Here is a 26,440-nt window from a genome sequence, read left to right as displayed (position 1 = left end):
TCTGAATGTTTATGTATACTGTGTGTTTATCTCAGTGTCGTCGATGTGCAAGCTGCAGTTTAGAGAATCTGAAGGATTGTTTTTGCTGTGTCAGTCCGTCTGCTCCATTGGAAATCCTTTTCCGCTCATGGCTTCTGTACAACTTGACATGTATTCTGATTTTCAGTAGTGGCCTGACAGTTAACCAAACGGTTCTGTAGGTGTGTTTTTTTACTTTTCATTTTGACTTTTTCGATTGCAATGTTACTCTATCGATGTTTTTCAGCCTACTGTAGTGGCCACCGGTGTAGGTGAAATAAAGTTAGGCGACCCTCTGACAACTGACTTTGACCACTTCACCAAAGTACTTTTTAAACTGATAATGTGTGGAAAGACACGAGTACTGTAATTCGATCGATCTCTGTCTAACAGCAGACGCCATCTGAAACAGTAAAGCCAATGCAGTGCTTTACACGGTCACAATATGACCCCTCCAGCCCCTCGGCCCATAGACACTGCTGCTCTTGTGCGGTCTCGAACCGTCAGTGTTGCCCTTGAGAGCGCCTCCACATGATAATGAACCAACCTCACAGACACAGCTCAGTGCGGCCCGACCCATCCCGCCCCTCGCCTGCCTTCTCCTGGACAGATAAGCACAGTTCACAGAGGACAGCACACAGGCAGGAGGCTATAGGGCAATGAACCTAAAGACAAACACACTTGGGGAGAGTCCAGTGGTTCTGAATTCAGCAGCTCTGGCATAGTTTTGTTTCTATTTTCATGTTTCCGTTTTTCAAATTAATACTTTTGTGTCCTATGTCTCAACCTGTGTCCAAGATGTCAAAACGGAGAAAATTAACTAAATGTTATGTTCTGGTGAAATGGGTTAAGCATATCTGAACCGTATACACTTTGAATCTGATCTAGTCACGATTTAATAACAGTTAGTCCTGGTTTCAAGGTGACTTGTGTCTAACTTTAAATGGCACTTGCACTAAAAATGGAGCAAACAAACCTCAGTTGAAAAGAAGAATTGGCGAACCACTGCTCTTTTTAGCTAAAACCCAAAGGACACACCACAACAATGGCATTAATTTGAATTCTTCCCTTTCTGACTATGTTCTGTCATCCTTTGCCACCTAGACTGAACACACAGCCAGCCGAGACTGATAAGCCTTCAGTGAGCGAGTAATATTTCTTTAAGTTTCTTCTTTCTCACTTGCAAGCCGCATTACTCCATGACATTGTGCCTTTATAGTGCCGCAACACGCATCCACGCAGCATCCTGCACATTTCTTTTCTCTCAAACAGTCATTCTGAATATGTTCCGACAGTGTTGTTCAAACATGTTCTGTGCTGCCTACATCACATCGCATTGGTCAGACTGGTTACCTACTCGCCCCCCTCTCGTGAGTCCCTTTCACCATCACACTACTACTTCCTGTGTATGTGATGTGATTATATTCTGTGATAGAATATAACTGTGGCTCTCTCCAGCTCTCTAGGAGTCGGGGTTGATAGGTAAAAGCTGTTTCTGCTCTCATCACCTCTTTGTCTTTTTTTCCCCACTTTTCTTTTCCAAACAGGAGAATGCCATTTCATACTACGATTCCAAAGCGGATTCTGACTATGTGAGTACAGTCCATGCAGACTTGCCTGAGCCCTGAACGCTCCCTCCTGATGCCTGCCTCGAAAACCCCCCAAAAACCTGCAACCACCAAAGCCTCCTTTTCCATAGACCTATCCCGCAACCTCACCTCCAGTGTCCCAACCTCGTCCATAGAGGGTTCCAAAACCTCTTTTATTTTTTCATATTTTATTATGTAGGAGTCTGATACTGTCTGAGATCGTATGTGGTTTCAACAGTTAAGTGCTTTTGCTTTCAGAACACTTTCAGTACCAGACTTCAACATAATAATATGTGAATAAATAGAAGGGTATGAATGCTACTCACTGAACTCAATATCAATGCCCCGCTTCCCCTGTGCTCCTTCTGGGGGCAGTAGTGAGGGGGATCCTGCAGAATGGTGAGTTACAATGGTAATGCAGGGGCAGGTGCATGTGAAAGTTTTGGACTGTCCTCCCTTCAAACCTGGTTCAAACCCCGACCCTCGTCCTGGATGTCTCTTTTCCTCAACACCCTCTCCTCTGAGCCCTGTCCCTTTCAGCTACAAGTGACAAGTGATCCCTCTCTACAATAATGTAGTGAGATCAAATGATCTGATCTGACGTGGTCTTCAGGCTACACTTTGGGCACCCCTTTTCCTAAAGTGTAATTGGAACACCACATTGATAAGAGAGATTTATTGATGGAGCGACATATGGGGCCCGATCTTCCGCCTGGTGCAAGGACAACGCTGCTCCAAACGCGACAGTCATCTTGCATGTGCGCAGCTGTTGTGTTATTCGACTGTGCCACTGCAGAGAGGGAGTCGCTGAGAAAAAAAGATAGCTGAGCGCTGCTCTCCTTTGGCAGCCTCACATTCTATTCCTTGTTTTTATGTCGCACTACCTCGTGTTCTTCCTTTAGCATTATAGGCTTTCATTAGCTCTATCGGGTCAAACTAAAAACTTGATTTATCCCACCGTGAGTTAAACACTGTCCGTGTCCGAGTGCAGACACCGCGAGTCCCGGTGAGTCTACGCTCACGTAATTGCATCAGCGCGAACCAAATAAAAGCACGTCCACCTCCACTCCCCCATAACCCCTGCCCCTTGAGCTGCAGAGTCTGGTTGGTGGAAGAAGATTGTTCTGCATAACATCACCATTGGCTATCAGTGTTTTCCAGCTCACGTACAGCCCACTTAATGGTGCTGCAAGATCTCACTGTGCGCTCCTAGCACAAGAGGCTAGGCTATAGTTAAGATCATTATGATAGAAAGAAATTCAAAAGGCATTACTTATTGTTCTGGGAATTAAACGTCTTGCTGAGGTGGTCATGTATAAACTCTCTTTCTGAAGCTCTTCTAAAAGCTGTTATTTAGCAGCCCTCAATGACTTTGACCTTTAGAACAAAGTATGCTATTGAACTAAGTATATGAATTCTTTTCAAGCACTTGCCTTTAACATTTTGGTTGGGATAATACAAATGTGCTGTATATTTAAAGAAACCTTTCAGTGGCAAAGTAAAGGAATTGTATGCGTTTAATGGAAGGCATTATATGTTATTTTTTTGTCTCATACACATCTTACATTTTGTTGGTTAAATCAACATGCTAAATCAAGCTTGAACAGCATGTTAACAATTTCCCTGAGCATGTGTTCCTGTTCCACACGTGCTGCAAATCTCCTGTCCCTATTTGTTATTTATTTATGTATTTATCTATGCATTCATTTCGTTATCAGGAACAATGCAATCAACATAGTTCCAGTGCAGGTTTTCAACAAAAAAGACAAAAATTAAAAACTTCTAGCTCAAGCTAATTTTCCACTCCTGTCCCTGGTTGGGCTTTTCCTTATCTCGCCCCCCATCAAAAACAAACCTCCACAGTCTCTTCGACTCCATGGATGTTGCTACTGTCAGTGCGTTGTGACAAAGATAATCTGGAGCTATGGAGGTAAGGAGAGAGCTTCTTGGTTACAGTACAGTAGTAGATTTTGATCTCTCAAATATGCACGAGTGACTCAGGTTTATTTTTAAGCTTTGTAACATGCATTATCTCCTTCCTTTAGATAAAGACCATATAAATAATCTGGAATGCTAACTTTTGTCTGGTAACTGTTGTCCTTATTACAAAAAACCCAAGTCATGTTCGAGGACAGCTCCCGCATAGCCTCGCCTCTCACCTGCTGACGAATTAAGTCTGAAGGAGCACTGCAGAGCGAGCCAGATCACCCCGGCACAGACGAGAAAAAAACAATGGGCCCGAATGAGATAGAGATGGGAAGAGAGTGCGAACGAGAAGCCGGAGGAGCCATAAATCATGCTGTGATTTTCTCTTTGTGAACGCCACCGCGGTGATTAATGACGCAGCGCTTTAGGGCCCGTCACCACGTCTAATTGGGGAACATCGGTCATCATTAACATGGCACAGTAAGGCCAGGGCAGAGTTGTGCCCCCCCCCGCCCCTCCAACAACCCCCCATCCCACCAAAAGACAGCTCTGTAGGTCACACAGAGGTCAAACCCCTGCCTCAAATAGATGCTAAACAAGCGACCAATCAGAGATGAGTATTGTACTTGTGATTTAGATGTCAGCAGCTCATTTCCTGTTTAAAGAAAGATGAATCAATACGGCAATAATAACAGATATCAATATTGCCTAGTGGTTAGAGAGGTTGGCCGATATATTGGGCCGATATTTGGGGCAAATATTTGGGGATTTTACAACATCGGCTATCAGCAGATCTCGCGCCGATATCTCCACGACTGAAAGTAGGTTTCCCTTTTTGTTGCATTGGAAAGAGCAAAGTCTTCCCACAACTTCCTTAAGCCTCAGGGGAACAGAGAAACATCACAATGAAAATTGGTTAGCTACAAGTTTGACTAAAGTCGGAAGTTTCACTAAACCTCAATGAACACGGACATGCATGTCATTTTGAATCGCTGACTTCGTTTTAACATCCGCAATTGTGTTTTCGATCGTCTCAAAATCCCGCGGCTAGCAACAATATGCTAATGCTAACGGCGGCTAATCAAAGCTGGGACAGAAACTATGATTGAAGGATTGTAGACCAGACATTTGGTACAATCTGCCAAAAATATCGGCATCGCATAACGGCATCACAAAAACATAATCCCAAAAAATCTTACCGGCCTTAGAAAAACCATATCGGTCGACTTCTAGTGGTTTGTTTTCTGGTAGAAGGCCTTCCATATTCAAGCCTAGTTATTTTCTGGACAACAAACATAGCCTGATCAGTGTACCCAGTAAGTGGTGTATAGGAAATAGACTAAGAAACTATTATACTAGGATACATTTGAGTTTAAAGTAAGCAATTGATCCTAACTTAAAACAAAAAACACCTAATTCATTTTACAACTCCAATGCTAACACTAATGTTGTTGTCAACGTGTGTTTTCTTTTTGAATGAGGCTCTTTAATTTCTAACGTGATAAGTTCCACCATTTGCCTGTGTGGCCGGGTGGATTGTCAGCAAATTGGACATTATTGCTTCTCTTTGGTCACTGGTTTGAGTATTTTTTTTATTACAGAGACACAAAAGGTCAAAAGATTCACACCATGTTCCCGATGAAAGACTCTGATACACGCTTGAACAGAGAGCTTTGTAGAAGGAAATGCAAATATCTGTTCGACTGCATAATCCGACACTTTTATCAGACTGCTCAACAACAACAACAAAAAGTGTCACTCAAGTTACTGTGTGTGTTCATTTCGTTTGAAAGAAGCCGTGTGAAAGCGCAAAAGAGCGATACTGGATCAAATAGTCACGCTTTTTGGTTCATTTAAAGGCTGTGTCCCGCTGCCTAGCTTTTGCACAATTATGTAATGAAAGGCAATAAACATTATTCTCTAACTTTTCCACTGAGAAAATCAACCCCAGATCAATTTATATTTGAAGATTACAGTCAGTGTATTCGGACTACCTGGAATATCTCCATGGAAACGAGCTGTCGATGTCGCACTAAAGCAAACAAGTCAGGTCTGAGGAGAGGCGATGCATCTATAGGTCTTCCAGCAGCGTGTTATAGGTTAATGTGGGGTAACTGTGGGGGGTCGGGCGGCTCTGAAATGTCATCTCGGGCCTCTTCGACTCCTAATTATAAAACCTTTGGAAGTGGAGATAAAATGAACAAATTGGGTAATGGATTGGGCTGCACAGGTGGTGTATGGCGCCTCAAAATGCACCAATCAGTCTTCCCCGTGAGATTTATTCAGCTTCTAATTAGACGCTGCCTTCGTTAATTATGATTGGGCCCTTCTCAGGGAGAGGGGGGGGGAAAAAAACCTGGTCTGACATTGACAGAATTAGCGATAAACAAACAGCTCAACCTCGCACTTGGCTCCGAGTCAAAGCTGTAACCCAGTCAGGTATTTAGCTAATGGAGTCAATAATAGGAGAGCTAACGACCTGCAGAAGTAATGCAGAAATGACAGCGATGAAACGATGTAGATATTCGAATCCCTGGAAACTACAGAAATGTATTTGTTGGACAGCACTATTTGACTATGACGATGGCGGTTTTTCATCCTCATAGAAAATAATTGTTTCCTATATACTCAACTTGAGGAAACAGCTCTTAACTTTGTATCTGATCACTCCTATGATACATTTTGCCCCAATACACACTTATAGAATCACGAAGAAGTTCAATATCCCTCTCTCCATTTGTCTTTTCTGTCAGCGTAGTATTTACTCTCACGGGACAATTAATGAGTAAAAAACTGCAACATGCTACGACACCTGCAATGGCGCTTATGGCCTCTAGGGGCATGAGTTACTTAGTACTGCTTTAAGGGGGACACGAAATCCTTTTGATTTTAAATGATGTTTAGATATTAGTTTTCTGGCAGGGGAATACTGATGAAAACTAGCCTTTTGGCTAATCGGGCCTAATGTTCATTAATATACATTGTCCCACTTAAAATGAAATAAATCTCAATGTTGTTGTTGTTGAACTAAACAAATATCAGACTTTACGTCCATATTTGCTTTATATAAGCACACCGCTAGAGCTAGATCACATGTATATATGTTCCAATTGCATCTCATGCCTCGTCCCAACAACAGATTGTATAATTACATTTTAATAGTCACTTAAAGCTGGGCCATCAATCAAGTTCTTCTCTGGACATGGGGCTTTGATTTATTTTTGCCCCAAAAAAACAAACTTTTTTCTTTTTTGTTTTAATAATGCTGCATCCAATTAACCCATGCTGGTCTATTAAATGATGGAGCAAATTGCAATCACGCCACATATTTTGTTAGTTCGTGGCTCTATCAAAGGAGTGATTTGGAGAATAAAAGATGTGGAATCAAAGGGAACAGCGTGATGCTGTGCCACTGCTGCATGGCTTAGTATCAGAGAGCTCCATGTATAAAGAGGCTGTGCATCAGCCCCTTTTCTGTGTGTGCTGTGGCCACAACTAACTGGGTTTTACACACTCAATATACTCTATGTACAGGTAGATACTGAAATGAAAGCCCTGTGCCAACACTGTTATTATAAATTGCATGTGAATATAATGCAATTATATACATTTTTTGCTATTTCATAATATTCAGCAAATATTAGGGATGCACCGATACCACTTTTTCTAAAACCGATACGAGTACGAGTACTTGGTTTTAAGTACTCGCCGATACCGAATACCGATACGAGTACAAGGCATTTTCTTCAACATTCAATATAATTTTTAATTTTTATTGCACTGTCCATCATAGACAGAAAAGCCCATGTCCTAAAGCTCCCCAATTCCTGTGCTTTATTCATTTATATAGTTTTATTTAACAATAGAGATGTTACTTAAATGGTCTCTTTTCGTCTTTACTTCAGCTCCTGTAGATTTTCTTGTGTGTTTGTAGCAACTTAGCGAGTAGCTACAGCGTTTTCATTGTTCTGCTGCAGCTCATTTTCGCTCAATATAAACATGCTGTATGTCTTTAATTTGGATTTTCTGAGGAATTTTTAGTTGCTGGGTTAGTTTTTCAGAAGAATAAACCCCTGGGCATAAAACGGTGTCAGAATGGCCAAAACTGCGCTAGCCGCGAGTTAGCAACGTTAACCTGTATGTTGTAAACACTGCAGACGCTGCAGCACGAACAACATTTAGCTCTGGTTAAATCCAGCTCAGACTCTGATTTAGGGAGTGTCGTCTGTAATAAAGTCAGCTCTATGTGGATTATTGTATTTCCACTAAAGAATTCTCCAGTTTGTTGCTTCTTCTCTCCTCAGCTGAGAGCTGCGCCTCGTAGCTGCGCTGGCCGCAAGTCAAATAGTATCGGTTTATGGTATCGGGACCTCATGAATGAGTACGAGTATGAGTACAAGCATGTGGTATCGGCCCGATGCCCGATACTGGTATCGGTATCGGTGCATCCCTAGCAAATATAATATCTTAGACACATTTTTGGTCACAACAGCTCAGTAAACCTAAATCTTACAAAATCCAATAAATAAATAAAAAACTAATAGTACAAGGCAAGTTAAAATAATCCATTTTGATTTTGAGTAATATTATATACATTAGAGTGACTTCAGGAGTGAAGGATATTTATGATACGATTTTGCAATGATATAACTCTTTTAACAACACCCCTGTATTGTTTTTATTCCTTAAACCAAAGCATCACAGAAGTCCTGTTTAATATTTTAATAAAATCAATATGCATTATCCAACCTGCGCTGCATGTAAATTTGTTAAATGAAAGAAGGAAAAGAAAAGCAGCCGGATTTTCTCCCACATCTACTCTCCCCTTTGGGAATACAGAGATTGTTCTCCATTGATAACTTATCAAGATTAATAGCTCATAAATGTCACTCTTTATCTGTTGACTTCTTTGATACCCAATACTGTCCTGATAAAACTCGGTTTCCTGCATTTTTATGAATTCCTACAGGTTTATTTGAGCTTTGCACTCAAGAGAAAACAAATGAACTGGTAGAAAAGACTGTTTTCAAAATAAAAGAAATGGAAAACAGCCATGGTTTATTTGTAATTAGCGAGGGGTATAAATGACGATGGGTATAATTGAAATGTCTCTCTATGGGTCTAAAACTGTTTTCGCTAGTGAAACTAGCAGCGTCTAAATTTTAACTCTCTAGCAAGATTTAGAGAGAAAGAGAAAATATTAATTATGGAAACTGGGTGTACTCGGCCCAGCATGTAGGCTCATTTTGGTCAATGGCCATGCATCTGTTTGGGTCCACTGGTCCACCATATAGGTCTAACTTGTGTGATTGGTGCGCGTGTGTTTTTGCAGACAGAAGATGGAGAGGAGGAGAATCCGCTGGAGAGCTCCACGTCTTTAGAGCTGGAATTTGTGGATGATCCCAATTTTAAAAACAAGGTCAACTACTCCTCCAGCGCCGTGCAGATCCCCACCGACATCTACAAAGGCTGTGAGTACACTCATGTTGGAGCCCTGCGCTTTTGACTTTAGCTTATTGCTCATATACAAGAGCACTCCCTGAAAAAGGGGTTGGCATCGTGTTTGTGACTTGTACTGTCAGTGATGTAGAAAGAAATGATCAGAAAGTGTGTTTGGGGACACCATAGGTTTATCAACATGAACACTTTGAAATATGCGCATTTAAGCTTGACTGTTAGAGATTGGTCCCTGATATTTTTGGTTGTAAAGCCTTCTCCAGCACATCCCATAGATTCTCACTGAGGTTAAGATCTGGACTCTGTGGTAGCAAAATGATGTCTCACGCTCCCGGACCCACTCTTGCACAATGTGAGCCCAATGAATCCCAACACTGGTCATCATGGAATACGCCTGTGCCATCAGGGAAGAAGAAATGTGTTGAACCGGGTCAAATTCAGGATGTTCAGATACTCAGCTGATCTCATTCTTTGGGCACATAGTCTCGCTGAAACTAGACCTGAGCAAATGCAGCAAACCCAGATCAGAACAATCAGGTACATCCAGGTGGCCACTTTTTTTGTTTTTCTTTTTTGTTTGTCAGGCAGTGTTTAAAGAGACTAGATGCAAGTTGGCCATTTTATACTCACTACTGCCACCTCAGGTCATACGTGTAACTGCAGCTTCTATATTAAGCTCGTGCATGACGGCACTTCGGACCCGAATTAACACCTTTTTGAGTGACAGTGCAGGATTTTAGAGGCAGTTGTGGTGAACAGGTCTGAGCTCATTCTACACATTAGGACATGGCTGAAACATGTAAGGGGAGGAAAATACTTCCATCCATCCATCCATCCATTTTCTTCCGCTTTATCCGGGGCCGGGTCGCGGGGGCAGCAGTCTCAGCAGAGATGCCCAAACTTCCCGATCCACACACACCTCCTCCAGCTGTTCTGGGGGGACCCCGAGGCGACACCAGGCCAGCTCGGAGACATAGTCCCACCACCGTGTCCTGGGCCTTCCACGAGGCCTTGTCCCACTAGGACATGCCTGGAACACCTCCCGCGGGAGGCGACCAGGAAAATACTTATGTTTTACATTTTTAAACTCGGTATAGTCCCTTTAAACCATACACAGTCATATCAAAACGCCATGTTATGACATTGTTCCCTCTTCAAAACATGCCTACAGTTGTATTTTGCTCAATTCAAGGAGGTTTGAATAATCCCCCTGTTTAATTTGGTTGTTCTCTTCTTCTGTCTATGTTGTGGGCTGAAACACCTTTGTATTTTCTGGATTTTGCTGCCTAGTGAGTTGAACCTGGAAGTGTTCTCCACATTTTTAACCTCTTAACCCCCACCTGAACTGAGCACATTTTTTCCAGTTTGGCTTTACCCACATCTAAAAGCTTCTTGATAAAACCAGTGACCAAACAGAGGATGAAAATGCAACAAAAGACTGACAAAAGAGCGACAAAAACACAATTGAAAGGTGACGAGAAAGCCAAAACAGAGCCACAAAAAAATCAACATAAACATTTTGCAATAAAAAGAGACAAAAACATGACAAAAACGTGACGCTCTGAGCATCTCAAATGAAGCGTTACACTGGCCTGATGCTCCAGTCGAGAAGCTTTTAGATTTCGGTGAAAGCTGATCTGGAGAAAATGCACTCGGTTCAGGTGGGGGTTAAGAGGTTAAAGCCGATAATCCATCGCCGGACAACTGCATTTATCACGACTCCATCAATTTGATGAAGTGTCCTTTGCATGCATGAGTACTAAAACGAAATATCAATGCTGAGGTACAAGATCAGGTTTTAAAGCCATTCATGATCGTGTCTGTCCCCCACTTTAATCTCGAACATTTGGTTCTACTTTTAGCTGATAAGCGCTCTTTGTTTCAGGTTACCACTTCAGATGACGCACACTCTCACACCTGTCTGCTTTGTCTCCTATTGACAAGCCCTTCCTTGTCTGCAGGCGCCAGTAAACAACAGCCATGGCACTCCTCCGTCTGCACCTTTTCTATTACCACACTGGAGCACATGTACCTCCTATCTCATCTTATTTATCTTGGCATGGGCCCCTTTTGTAACCTCGGGGACAGTCTGTGCCAATCTCCAAACGACTTCAAAAACCAGGCCACGCACAAGACAGACAGACATGATTGATAGACATTTTACAGAAGCCATTTTTCTTTGTTATTGTGCGTTTCTTTGTCTCGCGTGTTGAACAATTGACTGCTGTATGCCACCTGTGTGGGACAATGGCCTCCAGCTGTGCGTCTTGTCAGAATTAGACACTCTGGGTTCAGGACGAGATGTCAGAGGGCACGGCTAACTCACAATAGAGCAATCAGGGCTGTACATTGTTCACCAAGCCATTTTGTACGAGTAATCGGTTCACAGACTCTCCCTCTCTCTCTCCTCTTCTCAGATTCAGAATAAAGAGCTCTTGATTGAGCCCGGTGCCAGGGACTAGACTAGAGCACTGGACTGGTGCAGCGCATAGAAGTATTTTCCAGCCTTTGTCCAGAGAAGTGTTTACTATTGATGTCGTTTAGTTAGTTCCCATTTCACGGTCTGCTGTGTCGAGATTGCCAACTGCAGATTCATGCCAACTCCATTATGAACATGTGTTGAATGTTTTGCTTGCTGTGTACTTTTAAGTAAATACAGTACAGTTGGACGCCAGGTTGTTCCCAGTGTGAGTGCAGAAAATCTGAAGATTTTAATATGTAACTTTCCCTTCTGCTTTTTGTTTCAAGGCTTTCAGCTCTGATTATACTTTTTCTTGGGGAAGTGAAATGACAAAATAGCGACTTGCAATAAATAAATTACTTCTTTTTTTAACTTATTTTTGTTAAAGTTACAAGAAAGTGCAAATTTTGGCCCTTTTCTTGTGAATAAATACACAGACAATTAGACTTGGACATTTTCTTTCAAACTTCGATCTCTTTTGAACTGATTTGATTTCCTGCACAAAAGCCATTGGTCTGAAAAAGAAGAAAGACATGTCATGTGCCAGGTTATAGCAAAGAAAATGATCATTTCCACCCACACTCCGCAGTCCCTATTTATTTATCTTCATGAAGAAGTCTGATAAAAGCACATTTATTTCTAGTACTTACCCGACAATAATTATTGTAATTTCAAATAGTATTGAACAACTGAGGATTCAAACCCTCTACAGGAAACTGTGAACCCCATTCCAGGGCATCTGTCAATAACAGACTTGAGCATAATAACATAGGAATGGATGGAGGGGTATGGACCCACTGTAGGCCTATTGTGCTTTTTCGGGGTATTTCCATTGCATGTATGGTTAAATGAATGAATCCCCTCTGGTATGTTCCACAGGGGAACAGAGGAGAGGTTGTCTGAGGAGACTGTGTGGGCGTCCAGTGGTCCTTTGGGTGCTCTCTGGTCTGGGCTACAGTGCATGCGAAGCTTTGGGATTAGCTGCAGAGGAGCAAAGTGAGTGGGCAGGTTGAAGGCTCAGTGGGATATTGGAGCTGAGCAAGAAAGAAAATAAAACGGTGGGACGAATCCAGTCCAACGCACAACATCCTGGCTCTTTCTTTGTCAATTTTCCACTCTAGTCTGCTTGTGCTCCATGTTGAGAGGAGCTTAAGTTTGTGTACACGTTGGCACAGAATAAACGTGAGTGTAGGATTTTTGGTAAATAGCTACTCTTAAAAATGAAGAAGCACAAACTTTAACAGGTGAACAGAACGAGATAGATAGATAAATACTTTACTGATCCCGAGGGAAATTCATGTTTCTGCAGAAGCAATCAATCACTCAATATCAAATATATATAATATATAATCCATTAAAAACACATACAAGTAAGAAACAATGGTAGACATTGTCCATGATGGACAAGAGCTTGCTTAGGACTCTCCTTTCTGCCATGACTCATGAGTGAGTGAAGCTGGTTCTGCGCGAGGTGTCCTTCTTCTTGATGTTTCCTCCCTAGCAGACTACTGCATAGAAAGGGCACGATGTTTCCTCCCTAGCAGACTACTGCATAGAAAGGGCACTGGAGACTGTCCGACAAGACATCTGCAGCAGCTATGACAGATGCTATTGGACTTTAGTGTCCAGAGACAGTACAGAACAACCGGCCTGTTGTCGTTAACCTCCTTGGGTTGCAAATTCTTTGGAACAGGGGCAATGCAGGAGGTCTTCCGTTCGCCAGATGCAGGCTCAGGTTAAACATGTACGGCAGAGGCTGTCCAAGCTCAGGCCTTCATCTGTTCCTGACGCTTTACTGGCACAGATCTGCATCAGCTGACACTAGGACACCATTTATATAAAGTCATGTTAGACTGAATTGTTGTGATCTTTTGTTGCTTGGTTGGTTGGTTGGTTGGTTGGTTGGTTGTGTTGTTTGGTTGGTTGGTTGCTTGGTTGGTTGGTTGGTTGTGTTGTTTGGTTGGTTGGTTGCTTGGTTGGTTGGTTGGTTGGTTGTGTTGTTTGGTGAAGTTTTATTGCGATGTCAGAGAAGAATTTTAACAACATTGCACCCATCACCAAATCTTGACACCAGCTATGTGAATCAACCCTCATTCTACCCTATTTACAAAGATTAAACGGTTGACGCAAGACACTGCACATTAAAACATTGATAATTCATGCAGTGGTCAATCTTGAGATTTTTAGCTAGTTTTCTCCCTTAACATGCTGACACCTGAACACTATTTCAATAAAATACTTACGTACTTACTTTCCAAGCTTTTGAGAAAGGCCCCATCCGGCCTGGAGGTCGAACTGTCAGGCACCAGCACAAACCATGCCACCCAAATGTGCCATGTGGCGTGTTTAAGATGAGTCCCATGTGTATTCACTAATAGGCATTGTTTTGAGCAGAAATAAACAAATAACACATTGACTACCCGATGACCTGGTTAAAACCGCGTAGGTGTCCAAACCCTGTAACACCTCCCAGACAGTGCATTTATACTATGTTGTTTGTGTTGTCCAGCGATACCAATGTGGACCAAAAGTCCATTAAGCGGCTCGTTGTTCTGCTATCTGTTGCTCTGTTGCTCAGCATAGTCTCTTGTTACGTGAACGCGGAAGATTTATAGCATGTGTCATTTTCAACACCTGATTCCATGACTCTTTTTAAATCTGTATTGCTCCCATATTATTCCTTGAATTTGGCTGCCAATAAAGCAGAGCTGCAGAAGTCCCCTTCCACCATCTCCCTGAAATTACAATAAATTAATGTTGTTTTAATAAACGTATCACTACTGCGGCTCAGCATCAACGTGTGCATCGTCAAGAGGTTTGCCATGATTTCTTCTTTCAATACCAAAAACAAAACGCTAAATTTACCACAAATGGCTGTGTTATTTGCTGGTCCAAATGTGTTATGATGTAGATGAGTTAAACAACAAATGGATAGAAACCATTTGGAGCCAAAAGCAGACTTTTCTAATGATCTTTTTCAGAGGCTAAACAAGGCCATGTATGTGCCTGGGTTTGATTGGTTGATGCGGGGCCTGTGTGCGTTTATTGAGATGGAGAGTGTTCCCTGTGCGCAGTAATGAAGCGTTTTATGATTCATTATTCCACAGCTGATATGGGCTGCCCAGTCTGCAAACTTTCTAATTGGCTCAGGTCAAACATTCAGACACTTTTCTTCTATAATTGTCATTACTTATTACCGAGTGGACATTGCTACGTGGCCACAGAGGGAGAGATGATTGTGAATTGTGTTCTCTTGTCTTATTGCCTCCATCGCGATTTTTTTGGGGGGTTGCTGTTGATTTGTTTTGTTAGTTTGCTAGCCAGATAAACTCGGAAGGTGTCGGTTGCATTTTGATACGAGTGAGATTGTAGTCTGAGTCTGCAACCTTTTCTCATTCCTCCAGGTTGCAAGGGGCAGGATTGACAAACAGATTAACCAATCCGAGAAACGCTTGGTTCGTGCCAAAACAAAAATGGCGGCTTGTGCGTTAAACATGATCGAAAGAGGACAAATGAAAATCACAACAACAACTTTTGCTGAATAAACTGGCAAGGTGCTAAATGTTGTTACAGAGGTGAACGAATTATAAAGGTGGCTCTTAAGGACAGGGTTATCTGGGAAGAAATGTTCTATTCTACTGTTCTATCCTACTTAGAGATGTACTCATCTGATACTGGTATCGGATATCGGAGCCGACACCGGGAAAACATACGATATCGGGTATCAATTCCAAATATCCGATACAGAACCGATACCTCTTTTGGCTCTCACTGATTTAAAAACACAACTTTCACCAACTAAATCTAAGTCAATTGGCATGATAAACCTCATTTTGAAGCTCAGATCCTGAAGAATTCAATCACAGTTAGTTTTAACCTCTGTAAATGTATTTTTGATCATCCCACAAAATGCTTACGGCAACTAAGCAAAGCTGGGACAGAAATTATGATGGAATCACCTAAAGTAATACAATAAAATTGGCCAAGTGTTGTGTTTATAAAATATCTATATATAGATATTTCTATACATATGTTAGTTTTGCACAAGTTGTATTGATCAGATCATTTTATGTGAGCAGTTTAATGCAACCTGTGTCATGTCGAAAAGTCTAGTTGTTCAATGTTTTTCCATTACAGTTTTTGGTAACACTTTACATTACGGGCCGGTAAGTCCTTGGTACTTACAAAGGTATTTCTAGATACTTATTGTGGTACTTACGGTGGTACTTACAGTGATACAGTGGTAACTCTAGGTATAGTGGTAAATACTAGTAATAATAGTGGTACTTCTAGGTACGTATTGTGGTACTTAAAGGATACTATAGTGAGAATTACCAGGTATGTACTTCTAGATACAGTGGTAACTCTTAGTAATGAAGGTTGTACTTCTTGTTTTCTCTATTGCTGATTTATGTTGTTTTATAGTCACAAAATCCTAGAAATTACTTCTCTATGTAGAAGTACCACATTTACTACCTATGAATTGCTGATGTAGTATCCTTGAATTACCAATAAGTACCATAGATGTATCACTGTAACTACTAGAAACTATCACTTAAAGTACCAGTAAATAGAAGTAAAACCTTCATTGCTAAGAGCATTACCACTGTATCTCTTAGTAATGAAAGATACTGTGGTAACTCTGTGTCTCCCTAATCCTAGCCCCTAACCCTAATTACTAGTAATTACCACTTTTAGTACCACAATTCTAACCTAGAATTACCACTGTAAATGCTAGTACTTACCACTATAAGTACCACATTAAGTACCTCGGACTTACCGGCCCGTAATGTAAAGTGTTACCCAGTTTTTTAATAGATATAGTTGATAATTGATATGTAACAGCCACTTATAAGAAAGTCTCTTGGTATCGGTTAATATCGGATACCGACTCTACCGGTATTGAAAGCAATAAAGCTTGATCGGTGCATCTCTTATCCTACTCTTTGGAGGGTTCTAGATACACCTGCTTTTGAAGAAAAAGTAGGAGTTCCTGACTTGCCAGACTTGGAGATTCAGGACAAGTAAGGAATCTTAGTCCCGTATGGATAAATGTTCTTTAAAAGATTTTGCCTCATTGTAAGAAGTGCCAAAGATATGAGTACAGGCATTTACCAGATGCACATATCTAAGTCAACACCAATTCCTCTTCCTCACCACCCATGCCCACATCTATGTAGTGGGCATGCCGGTCGCCAAGATTTGCCATAAGGAACCTCCCAGATGGGCAGTGAAACACATGGCATCTTTCTAAATGTACAGTATTCCTGTTTTGTTTCAGTTATTACTAGACTGAACTGACCACCTGGAGCACTGAGAATTTACATTTCTATCTTCAAATATGCAGATATTGGTTGTGAGGTTGGCGCCCCCTCTGTCTCTTTGCTGTAGTGCTGTGGGTGGTATTGCCCATACTATTGGCCTACATTAGTGTTTGTCTGAGGATAAGCAGCCACTGTTCTCAGCGGGACACAGAGAGAACCTCCAGTCATTGTGGGGAGTCCTTTCAAAATTTAAGTTGCAGTTTAAATCCTTTAGACGTTGCTCCGTTTCCCTCTTCCCTTTTCCCTCCACATTGTCAGTCTCTTATTGTAGTCGGCTGCAAACAGGAGCGTGGTTATCACAGCTGAATGACGGGGACTGGCTAACTGTGCAGATGAAAGAGCAGGAGCTTAATGTTTTTTTGTTTTTTTTTTCCCATAGGGAGATTAACCCACCCACCACTGTGCACATACAAACATTCACATACACTGTACTACCAGCAGCTCCCTATTGCACTCCAGGCATCGTTTTGTTTCACAACGACACAAAGCAGAAGTTTCAATGCTGTTTTAAGTTGTAGTATGTTTATTTTAGTCTGACTGGATTGTCCTTTCAGTCCAATTTCGGGGGGTAATATGCTGCCTGTTAGGGGACTGGTTCACAATAAAGTTTAATTGAATTTAGCAGGAAGTTGGTCACAAAGGAACCACTGTGTAATGATTGGGCTGTAATTGCAATACAATATCAATTTCAACGGTCACAATTTGCATATTATCTAACAGAAATTCTGTATGCCCCACTTTATTTTTTTCAAACATGTAATCAGTGATATCATTTATTTTTCAAATTGTTATAGATGTCATCACAAGTGGAATGGTCTCACAGGGCTTCACAAAAATTGCGGATTTGATCAAACAGAAGAAAATGAGTTGATGGCAGTCTCACATGTGAGCATCTATCTACTGTAGCTGCTGATCGATTTAGATGCTGCCTCTTTTGTTGTTTTCTGACATGCCAAAAGCTGGTGCAATCCCATATAAACTACTATAAGTTTACATTCTTCTCTCCTCTCTGCTCCGCGGCCAAACCCCCCTGGAGGAAGCCCAGGGCAAAACATGATCCACTTCACATTATTCCACATACCTGCACTGTGCGTGAGTAAGTGACATGTTTTGTCTTGTGGCAGATTCCAGGACGTCTGAAAACAACTTGAACACGTTGTCAATATTTAAATCAATCTGGACCTAATTAGATCTTACAATAGCCACATGATATAGAGCAGGGGTGTCAAACGGACTGAAATTCAGCTCCTACGGCGGGTCTTGGGCCGAATGTAATACAGAAAATGTTTCCAATAAATGAATAATAATAAGCTGTGATTTGGTCAAAGCCCCAACTTGACTGTAGCTTCATTAACAACAACGGCTTACACTTGTATTGCACTTTACAAGCCTGTGTCACAAGTTCCTCAAAGTACTACTCAGTAATCATTATTCATTCACTCCACACTCGGTGGTGGTAAGCTGCTATTGAAGCCACAGTCGCCCTGGGGCAGTGTTAGTTACGTCGACTAAAATATTTAGTCTTAATTTTAGTCAAAATGTTATTTTTGACGACTAAAATTGGACTAAAACTAAATTAAAAGTTTTTCATGAGACTAAAACTAAACTAAACTATGACTAAAATGTCCAGATATTTTAGTCGACTAAAATAAGACTAAATAAAAATGAAAAGGAGAAATTAAAATCATCCAAACTTCTATTGACCGTCTGAAAGAGCCTCAGATCATGTAAATTCACTGCCAAAGGATCAGCTCTGAGCTTTGTTCATGTGGAGCAGCTCCATGAAGTCGAGGACCACGATTAAATATGATTATAATGAATATTATCAATATAAGTCGACTAAATTAGTCTTCATTTTAGTCGACTAAATTGACATGGAATTTTAGTCGACCTAAACTAGACGAAAATTTGAAAAAAAAAAAATTGACTAAATGTTGACTAAAATTAAATTACATTTTAGTCAAAAGACAAAGACTAAAACTAAAATAAAATATGTTGTCAAAATTAACACTGGTGTGGGGCAGACTTTTTTATTTACCACGTGGCTATATAATGTGTTGTTCATATCGCGAACTCTTATTTTGTCACTGCCCTCTGCTGGACACATGTGGAACTCTTTCCTTTTTTAACATGTAATGCCCCCTAGTGGCTAGAAAGAGCATTCTGGTTATTCTTTAAAAATGCATAACTCCGCACAGGAATGAGCTAGAGACTTGTTTTTGTTTTTTTGTTTTTTCCATGCTCTCGAATTTATGCTCTACATGTTTGACACCCAGTAATGTTTTAGGGAAAACAAATGGCTGACCCATCATGGATAGCTTAAGAATAAGGGTTTGACATTTTGGACAACCATTTTCACAACCATAACAAAGTACATTTTAATGATATAATCCATTCAGTTTTTGGCCGGTAATGGAGACTATGCTACCAAACAAAACAGATGAATGTGTTAAAGTACTTAAAATTGCACTTGGAAGGCAGATGAATTAATCAAAACATAAACAATCATTTCATTAAATTGTAAGGAAAGTAAAAGATGAAGTGCTTTCCGTTGTCACATGCACAGCTTAACTGTTTTCAGCCTGGATTTGAACATTGTTAGAGTAGAGGTTTCTCATATCTTGAGAAGGACTGTTCCAGATTTTAGCCGCACACAATTGAATTACAGCCAGTCCGTGTTTAGCCCTGACCTGGTGTCTCTGGCAGCAGCAGGAGGCGACTCCCTGAGGTTCTCCGAGCCCGAGACGGTTCATACGGCACAAACGGAGATGAACTTTGGCGCTTGGAGATACAAGTATGGACCGCACAGCTTTACAAACCATTATTATTATTATTCAATGAACAAATCATATGTGGACAAGGAAAGGAGGCTGACGTACAATTGTAATGATTCTTATTTGATTTGATTCTTATGATTATAGGAGTTACATAGTGCTTAATAAGTGCTTAATTAAACATGATATTCAAATACACAACGGTCCCAATTCACCCCTTGAAAAAAATCTTTTATAATCAATCCACTCTCCTCTGCAAATCAGCGCAGCACTTCCCAACATCAAACCAGACTTATATTTACGGAGGGAAAAAGCCGAAAGTGATTTATGAAAAAAACTTCCAGACGATCGAGAGGCGAGGATAAGAGAAAGGGGATTTGAAGTGAATTTGTGCAAACTTCAGACTTCTCTCTCTCTCTCTCTCTCTCTCTCTCTCTCTCTCGCTCTCCCTCTGTCTGTCTGTCTGTCTCTCCTCCTCGCCCTCCGTCTATAGTGTGTGCCCACTGAAGGAGCACTATCGTCTGCCCGCACGCAAATGAGAACGGTCGGCACGGCAACCCCACTTCATTCCCCACCAGCACCCTCACAAATTACATTTCACATGTTGTTGTTTTTTTTCCTCTTTATTATTTACCGCTCTGTTTTAATTAGAAACATGATTGAGACCAGCGCAGGGGAGGTGTGGTGAGACCTGCGCTCCCACACCAGTCTGGAAATTGAATAATCGTTGCTCCTCGGAGGTTTTCCCCGTTTGTCTGCTTCATAGTCCCAGTTCACTCCTCAAGGAAGTTCTATCCAGCTGAAGAACTCTCAAATCCTCCTGGTGGGTTTAATTTGTACTGGGACAACTGTTGAGCAGACACCGCGCACAAAGCGGAACCTTTTACAGTGAATGTGCTTGAGTGACAAATTAAAACAACGTAAAGATCCAAACTTAAAGCCACAGTGCGCGATATTCTTTGTTGCTGTATTGCTAGACCAGCTTCTAATGCTGAGCAAGATGGGTTATAAAGTGAAATCATTTTGAAGAACACCCACAGAGTTTGAGGTGGAAAGTTATAAATTAAACATTACGATGGAAATTTGCTTTAACTCATTTATAGCGCCGCACTATATAGTAGACAATATTGCGCACTCTTTCTGTTGGCGATTTGGACACGCTGCCCCGCACTTTCTCTTCGCCACTGATCAGTTTTGAGTTGTCCCGTTTGGTGCGCCGGAGAAACACAATGAATGCACTACATCTACTTTAAGTTCGCTATACTTAAGTAATAATGTATTTCCACAATAAAGACTGACCAAGTTCAAGTGACGAGGGATGCGCCGATCCAATACCAGTATCTGATATTGGAGCCGAAAAAAAAAAAACAACGATATTGGGTATCGGCTACAAATATCTGATACTTGGCTCTCAATACCTTTAAGAACACTTTAACCATCTAAATCTGAGTGAATGCTGTACCTCATTTTGAAGGGCAGAACCTGGAGAATTCAGTCGTTCAGTTAGTTTTAAACTCTGCAAAGTGCTGCGGCTAGGAATAGCATGCTAAAGCTAGTGGGAGCATGCTAATGCTAACGGAAACTAATCAAGGCTGGGACATAAACTATGATAGAAATATCTAAATGGCCTAATGAGTCAAATCGGCCACTGCTGGAGCCAAGTGTTGAACATATTTTTAATGCACAAGTTGTAATGATCAGATAACTTTATGAGCTGTTTATATTAATGTAAAATAGCCTGTCCCAAGGATAGAGTTGACCAGTGATCCTTGTTGAATGTTTTTCCATTCGTTTATTAATAGATATAATTGATCTGCAACATCAGCAAAAGAAAACGATTAGACTATTGATCTCACAATGGAGATAAGAGGACCATTGCCATTACCATATCGGATATCGGTAGATACTCAAACCCCCAGTATTGGTATCGGAGGCAAAAAAGCTGGATTGGTGCATCTTTAGACAGTTTAATATCCATGGATAAATATTTGTCATATAAGTTTTTACATAACATGGACATTACATGAATGAAGAAAACCGCTTGGATCATTGCCTGTTTGTCTGAGAGAGGAAGCTTTCGATCATTTAACAGCTCAAGCAGAAAATTATAGCTCTTAGGGACTTTTATTCCAATGATTTACTCATGAGATATACGTAACATATGATTAAAACAGCTGTTCATTCATTGGTGTTGTGTTTAGTCCACAGACCTGTTGCTGTCGGTTGTCCTCCTCTGCCTCTCGCTGTGCACTGTGGTCGATGTAGGCATTGCATGAAATTTGGAGTGCACTCGTCTCTTGACCTTCAGACACCACTAGTGCACTAAAGGGAATGATATGGACATTCGTACACACAGCTATTGGCTGAAAGCAATATTTAAAACAGTACAGAAAGCGCTTTATTGGTGCTTTTAGTCTGTGTTTGGCCTCAAGTTTCTTTGCCACAAAGTGCTGTAATTAGTAATATATGCATCATTTGTATGATGGCATTTTTTATGCCTTTGTTCTATAGCAATAGATCTCACTCAGCCCCTTGGTCTAAAATCAAGAAAAATGCCATATTTATTGCTGAAGGTGTAGGTTCTTGTTTGATTGACGTTGTTTGTGAGGTTGCTGCTCTGACAGAAGCAATGAAACTTTAAATTGAAAAGTGCTTCTTTGTGGAGTTAGCATAACACATCCTGCAGAGTGAAACAATTACATTTCTTAGATATTTTTGCAACCAAAGCGACTATACAGAGTTACTCATATTTTTGGGGATCGTGTTGGACTTTGCTTTAGCTTACATTTGTAGTCGTAAGCCACCGCTGCCAGTTTTTTCGGTGTCCTCCATTTTGCGTTGTGGATAAAAGGTTTAGGGTCCTGCCTCTTTACCACGGAGCCAGGCCACAGCAGTCGCCCTGGAGCGAGACAGGAGCAGAAGAAAGGGCTGAGAGAGGAGAGGAGCGAGCAGGAGATTGAAAAGAAATTGGTTTGACAAAAGAAGACTCAGAAAATGGGGTGGTGCAGGAGCAGAGCACACACTGGACCATGATGACCTTCAGACTTATAGAAAAGACTGTTATTGGCCCGTTTTAATGTAACTCCAGCACTAAAGAACTGTATTGGCTGGAACTTCAATCAATTCTCATTACTATTTATGCATTCATCCTAGTCTGAGCTTGTATTTGGAGAGACAATGTTGAATTTTCAGAACTGTTCCTTTGCAAGTACATATTTACTATTACGTTGAGAAATGTTCAGCATATTTGATAACATTAAACCACATCTGTTTTATGCACATGAGCTACAATATATATTTGTACGATATATGTAATAGAAAAATAGGAAAAGTCATGTAAACAAAGCACAGACTGCGTTAGCATTTAGCCTCTCCTCCTCTCCTCTATGGCCCCAAACGGGAGTCAAGTTAGAAGCCAACCAAGCTCTTCCACATTTTCCCTATTTAAATATGGTTACATGACCCACAATAAAATAATCTCAGTATGGAAAAACCTATTCCTATTCCTTTACAAGACTATGGTGGCCCCAGTCCATCATTGGATTGATTTTAACGTTCAGCTACCTGTGTTCACATCGCAGAACAGTCAAAGCACAGAACATGCCGTCTGAATGAAATGTTTGCAAAGATGAAACCACAAAAGGAACTAAGATCAATGGGCTTAGGCTCTAGTTGTGCCAGGAGACTAAACCAAGCCTGGAGGAGCTGCTGGTAAATGGATTGAAGTTCCAACCTAAACACCCCAAACATTGATATTTCCAAATCAAAATCATAGACATGCCTCGTGTGCATGTTTTATCATATTTTATGCTTGTCTATTTTGTAATGTTCTGTTCTTGATCCTCTTTGCGTCAAAGAGTTGCAGGAAATGCATATGAATTCCCATGTCTCTGTTATAGTTAGACCATATGAAAACCACTTTCACCTCAAACCCTACTATATAATTTAAGAAAAGTGCAACAGTCAAATGTCTACTTTTCCCTTTCCCTCAGGGCTTGCCGCTCGCGCCTTCCTGCTGACACTTTCAACATTTGAAGCATCATGGCGAACGGCTACTATTAGCTTTTGTTCGGTGATGAATGGCCTTTGTACCACACAGTTTGTACTTATGACTTTCCAACTGTGCAGGGCGAGCGCAGGCGAATTTAAGACAAGAAGTGGCTGTATCTCACACAGTATAGGTTATGATGAGCTATGCGTGTACTAGTGGGTGGGGGTCAGGGAGCGGCCCCCGAGGGATCGTCCCACATGGAGATGTTTCATAAATCTCACTCATAATTGTTTCCCCCGCTTCAGGCTCCAAGAAAAATCAACATTCAATTCAAAGTATATACATATGTTCCAATTGGAATGATGATTGGTGCTTAGCAAGAGATGTAAATATTTAACCATTGGGTCTAATTATGTACCTAAAGCATGTTGGGAAATCATGCATCCCGAGTGAGTAATGTGGACACGTGGATGGGGGGGTTAGGGTCACGGGAGAGACGGTTTGAGGTATTGTCCCACATAGAGATGCTTCATAAATCCCACTCATAATTGTTTCCCCCGCCCGCTGTGGGCTCGGTAAACGGTTAAAGCCAAGGGTGTTAGAGGTGTCATGGCGGCGGCGTGTTGATGAATCGCCTTTTAAAGATATCAAAGGGAGGGCTGTTTTCGTGCTTGAAGGATGATCGCGACGTGCCACGCCGAGGAGCCCCCCGTCCGCCTCTCCGGGAGCATATTTTCCTCCCGGGGGAAATTTGTCTTTTTATCAAGTGTCCGGAGAAGTCACGGCGCATCCGGACTGAATAAATCACGCTGAATTAGTTTGCGGTGCGCTGTTATCGGGCATGCAGCCATTTTTTTTTTTTTTTTCTTTCCCTGCAGAGATCGGTGGAGATGAACGGCCATGATGTGTGTGCGTGTGTTTACAAGTGGGAAATGCACATTAAATAGACTATGAATACATGTTACAGCATTCTATAAACATTATTTATGTGGAATTATGGAACCCTCTAAGCTCCGAGTTCTGAAACGCACGAAACAAATGAAATAAATACAGCAAGTCAGTGCATTCCACGAAGATTTTCTTTCTTTTTAATGCAGTTTCCATAAATAGCTGTCTCTTCTAGCTTGTTTTCTGTCTTCTCTGGGTATGAAATTGAATTTTTTTTTTTGTGATGAATGAAAGCTGCTAATTTGTGTTTCTTTCAGTGGCTGGTCCTCCCCCTCAGTCTGTCTGATTATGTATGAGCCGTCGCTGTCCTTTTTAGTTCCTCTTTGTGATTTTCTCTATGAATTTTTGTAAAAACACGTCGCGGAGCTCCCTTTGCTGCCGCAGTAATTTGCCTTTCACTTTTTCTCCCCCCCCATCCCATCTTCCTGACAGTGTTAAGTGCTTCAGGGCTTGCCTGTAATTGAATGTGTACTATTGTTTTGGTGCATAGAGGACAGGCATAACTTTTTTTTTTGTAGGTAATTGTTATGCCTTTGCCTGACAAAATAACAGCGGCGTGTGTTATAGTGTGTAGGAGCTTTCAAGGAGAGAGATACCTGATTTTGTTCCTCATGAAAACAGTTTAATTACCCAATAGCGGGCTGTAATAGCTCAGCAAATTGCCCACATTTAGGTCTTGGTCTTAAGAAATGCCCCCATTAGCTATTGTTGGTAGTTTTGAATGGAGGAAAAATGGCCCCCCAAAAATGAAGCGCCTCGCACAATTATTGGTTGGATAAAAGTTCATGTTTTAATGGTCACAATTAGCGAGATGCAGAGTGGGTTGCAACACAGACAAATCATTTTACATTTATTATTTTTTTTCTATTAAAAGATAGAAGGAAGCACGTGCAAGTTAAATGCGATACATGTATGCTCTATTCCCCAAGTGTATTTGTTTTGTTTTTTTTAGTCTGTGGAGCATATGCAGGGTGACTGCAGAGTGCCGGGTTCAGGTTCTTATCTCACTGTGGTTTGTGCAGTAATTAAATCAGGCTGAAGTTTCTCTGCTCTGTCTGTGTTTCCTATTTAATCAGGGCCCATTAAACCTCTGATTGCACTCCCTGCTCCCGACTCCCGTCTCTTTTAAACTCAAAAGGCTGCAGGCGGCTTCTCTGGGTCGCATATTGTTTACCTGCCTATTTTCTTACTCTTTTTTTTCTTTTTAAGCCACGGAAGCATTGTTGACCAGTGACAGGAGGTCAGAATGACGAACATTAACCCCCGACTCGGCCTGGGGGCGGTTAAATGATACCAGTCTGGTGTGGAGAAAAATAAGGTTCTGGTGCTTGTAATGTTGTGGCGAGGCAGGCGAGAAGGCATCAAAAGTGATTTATTTACAAAAAAGGAATGATAAATAATTCGGTAAAGTGCCTACACTTAACTGAAGCAACATAGGAGACAAACAAAAAAATAACCGGTGCAGCCTCTCAGCAAACTGCCCTCTTCAAACAGTTGTGCACAAGGAGTAGCACCTCACGCTTCAGGGAAGGAAGGCAAATTACTCCCTTCCCAAAACATAATAAACAATATAATGTAAGCAAATAACAACGTATCCAAACCACAATCAAATCATATTGAAGCAATACAGTTGATCACCAAACCCTAAAGAAACCATATTACATAACAATACAAAAAGATAAATAATTGACTAAAAAAGCCCCTCCCCCTTCACAGTGCTACTGAGATCGAAATCTTTAAACTCAGGTTTTGATTCTGTTGGTCACTAAAATTTCAAAGAAAAAAAAAACACCAGTCTAAAAAAAAAAAATTTGGGCGGGAAATAAATAAATAAATAAGTCAAGAAAATAATAATAATTTAAATGGGGCGAAATGAAAAAACTTGAAAAGTGTTTTTTCTGCTTTTCTGTGGTTTCACCTCAACCAAATGATGCAAATGCAAAAGAAATGAA

General features: G+C 41.1%; 1 protein-coding gene across 3 annotated transcripts in view; it reads left to right on the top strand.

Moving 5' to 3' along the window:
- The window catches only part of cacna2d2a (calcium channel, voltage-dependent, alpha 2/delta subunit 2a), a 180,854-nt gene that overhangs the window by 103,359 nt on the left and 51,055 nt on the right, over positions 1–26,440 (top strand). For 2 of the 3 annotated variants that reach the window (XM_079579515.1, XM_079579514.1), the window contains exons 5-6: positions 1,566–1,610; positions 8,866–9,004. In XM_079579515.1, the coding sequence (XP_079435641.1) occupies positions 1,566–1,610; positions 8,866–9,004 (184 nt within the window). The remainder of the gene's footprint in view (positions 1–1,565; positions 1,611–8,865; positions 9,005–26,440) is intronic. The other variant, XM_079579516.1, reaches the window with a different exon arrangement.

The sequence above is a fragment of the Gobius niger genome (assembly GCF_951799975.1).
Source record: "Gobius niger genome assembly, chromosome: 20".
NCBI classification, from domain to species: Eukaryota; Metazoa; Chordata; class Actinopteri; order Gobiiformes; family Gobiidae; genus Gobius; species Gobius niger.
This window is presented reverse-complemented; position numbering and strand designations above follow the sequence as displayed.